At 33.5% G+C, this 3,790-nt stretch overlaps 1 protein-coding gene across 1 annotated transcript in view; it reads left to right on the forward strand.

The window, feature by feature from the left end:
* Window positions 1-751, forward strand: part of LOC105622848 — a 38,465-nt gene extending 37,714 nt beyond the window's left edge. The window contains exon 2 of the mRNA XM_012204260.1: window positions 497-751. Within this exon, the coding sequence (XP_012059650.1) occupies window positions 497-751 (255 nt within the window). The remainder of the gene's footprint in view (window positions 1-496) is intronic.
* The last annotated feature ends 3,039 nt before the right edge of the window (window positions 752-3,790 follow it).

The following is a 3,790-nucleotide window of genomic DNA, read 5'->3' on the forward strand; positions in this document are numbered from 1 at the left end:
ACACACACACACACACACACACACACACACACACACACACACACACACACACACACACACACACACACACACATCAACACAACTAATCTCATTAATTATTTCTCAACAGGCGAGAAGCCGTCTTATTACTTGTAAGCGTAGCTTATATTATATAAGTCAGTATGTTTCTATAAACGTTAATAAAAGATTAGATCGGAAATCTTCAAAGGATTTTAATTTCGGATAGATTCTAACTTTTACATCATTTTAAATCGAATGGTTGTTGTTTAAGACTTTTAATTTTATGTAAAAATTTAAATTAGCTTTACATAGAGAAATTAAAAATTATTTAAGAAGAGAAATAAAAAATATTTAAGAATATAATAAGCGACATTTATTCACAAGAAAAACGTTCGTTCCATCCATTTGTTATTAAATAATGAATTTAATAAAAGAAGCTATATCATCCGTTTTATTGTTTCGATATTAATAATAATCTCTTTCTTTCTTGTTTCAGGCTAGTCGTACGCTTGCTAATGGTGAATACCTGTTGCCATGTCCGAGATGCAGCTTTCCCTGTCATGTGGATAGCGAGAAGAACGTGGGGGCCTGCTCGAGGCAGGGTTGCTCCATTGAATTCTGCATCTCATGCTCGTCGAAACCGCACGCTGGCCCGTGTAAGACACCCTTACTGGCTACCCCGACGAAACGCAACAACAAACGCCTAATCGCCGGCTCGAGACAGAGCAAACGGAATTTGCGTCGATTGTAAATCGATTCCTTTTCCTTCGGTCGAGGAGAGAAGAACTAGTCTAGTTACAGAGTTGCGTTGGCACTCTATCGAGTGGAAGAGCAAACGTACATTATAGATAAAATATATATCTTATAGACAATCAAGAGCGATTTTATAGTTTAATTTGAAAGATAAATTAATATTCTAGTGATTAATTTTCCCGGTTAATTTATGGCGAACGTTTAGAACGAAGTGGATGCTACGTGCTTGTTGCGTATAGAAATGAATTTGATTGCACATCGCAGCGATATGACACATCTTCATAGTTTGAAAAACGCCTTAAGGGCGTTTCTTCTTTCTTATAGGCAATATTAGCCTACGAGGTGGTATAAGCGTATTTAATTGCCCTAAATGCCGCTCGTGAATAATTTTTAAATGTCATAAAATCCACGAACGTCCTAATTCGTCCCGTCCCATCTACTAGTCGAAAGGATTGGATACTGAAGTATGACTTAAATCTCCCGAACGACATCGGCGGATATGTAATCGAATCTTTCTCCAATCCTCTTCCTCGTCGATCCTCAGAGTAAATTCCGCCCTGAGTGATGCAACTCGGCAGTGGACAAAAGTACGAGCAAGATAGAAGGGGAGAGAATAAGAGTCAAGGGGGAAAGTATCCTGAGGCACTAAAAGAAAAGGAAAAAATGCGAAAGTGGGAAGGAAGGGAGAAATGAGAAGCCATAAAGGTAACGATCGTAAAACCACATAAGGTATCGGCGAAACACTTTGCGTCGCCCGGATATTCCGCTTTTTACCGGGCGCTCTTAGCCCCTAATGAAGACGGGGAGAGAGTTGGCCAGGGGCCCGCGTTTCTTGTGACTGGGACCTGTCCGCAGAAACCGCTCTTTCTCTCATGGGAATCATAAAACACGGTAACCGTCAGAATGATCACAAATTCTGATCCGTTAAGATGAGAGCAAAACGAATTCTTATTCGTCTAATGGCTTGGTTCTACTTATCATTTTTTTATATAAACATTAGAAACATTACTGAGTTTCTATCTTTTCTGATGAATATTTCATTTCTTCTTCAACCTTGCGCAACAAGACACGAACAGTTTAAATAATCTTTTATTCTTAACAGAATATTAATACTGAATTCGCAAAAAGAGAGGAGGATGAGAATGGAATGGATTATGATAAAATCTAGTAACTATCTCGAGATATGACTTATATTGTTTGTCACATATGATATTCATCACATAATATTCAACGATAACAAATGAGAAAAATTTAGGATGAGAAAACAGATATATGCCTTCAAATTCTCAATTTGCAGCATGTAATTTTCTCTCTTTTTGTATGTCGAGTAGACATTGTTAAAATTATATAAGAGTTCACTTTCTTTTTTCTCCGATGCGAATCTGTAAATATCGTACTCTCGCTTAATTCGCTCAATAAGTATTATCGAAATTGCATAGTAATAGATAGATGCAAGTGTGCGAGAAATAATGAGTGCCAGAATAGGAAGTGAGAACAGAAAAAATGAATGATCATACAATTGGCAAGAAAATTATTATCCCGCAATAATATGAACACTTTTACGTTATTTGATAGATTAATAAAGAAAAGAAAAGGTTTTATGTGAAAGCGAGAAACTTGAAAAAAAATATATTCTCTTTGCTTCATATTTCCTGATGTTAGAGGTCGGTACAAAGAATTCTGCACTTGTGCCATGATTAAGTTCGCGCCATAATAATTGCCATATTTTAAACACGGACATAATTATGAGGGAGAAAGAAACGAGCTTGCGTTTCGGCATCTTTTATCCTCAAATAAAATCCTCGATGGGGTGCCATATTATATCATTTCCTTTTCTTTTTTTTTTCATTTGTGCATTTTTTAATTCAAGTCTATCTAACATTTTGATATCTTAAAAGTAGCGTTAGTTTTCATGTTTATACTCTTGTTTATACCGATATATGCGAAAAAAAGACTGCATGTAAATAATGGAGCGTGATAGTAATATATTTTATAATTCGTGTAAGCGCGAAGTAAAATCTCATGATCGATATTTTACTTGCGCTATATTTTTATCAAAACGAATAAAAATATGTTTATTATATTAGTAATGCGCAACTTGCGGCATGCATGCGGCTCACCTATAGATTTTTGTGGCTTGCCTCATTTTTGAAAATATAAAATCATATTTTCTATTTTGTACAAACGAATTAAATATTATACAACCCACAAGATTTTACCCTATTTCTGAAAATGATCCAAGGTTGCGCATCACTATATTATATAATTAACGATGTTTCTCTTCACACATTACTGTGTAGTCTTTACAAAAAAGATTTAGCCGATGATTTTTAATTATTTTAGTGAAATTTTTTTTACAACATTGGCAAATGAAACAAATTTTATCATTATTTTTTTTGCATTTAAATTTTTGTACGAATTATTGCTCTCTTATGCTCTCTAGAAAAGAAAATAGATGTAGAAGTTATTCGTTACCACAATATCCACAAGATCATTCAAGTGAAAAAGTTTTAATAATAATATCTCGATTTTTTATGCACACAGGTACTCATTAAAATTTTTTAAATTACTTATCGGATATTTTTTAAGTTTTTAAGTTTTTCATTAATTATCTAAATCAAAAGTGTTATTTGATATTTTAATTAGAAGACTCTAATACAATTATTTTACATAATTTCAAATTTATGATATATATAATATCTGAATTTATATCGATTTACAGCGCCTGCATTACTTAAGTTATAACATTTTTTATAAAAGAAAACGCATTTTTCTTTTGCTATAATTATACTTTGCATAAATTTAGCAAGTAAAACCTGAGTCATTAATTTCAATGCCCTAATATAAGCAATAAATTCATTTAACAACAATCCATGGGCTTTAATACTCAGGAAATATTTTTTTTTGGCAGGAATATCTGATATATATTTCTTTAATCTAAGTTACATATTTAAAAAGAAATCTTTAGCCATACACACACACACACACACACACACACACACACACACACACACACACACACACACACACACACACA

The sequence above is a fragment of the Atta cephalotes genome (assembly GCF_000143395.1).
Source record: "Atta cephalotes unplaced genomic scaffold scaffold00049, whole genome shotgun sequence".
NCBI classification, from domain to species: Eukaryota; Metazoa; Arthropoda; class Insecta; order Hymenoptera; family Formicidae; genus Atta; species Atta cephalotes.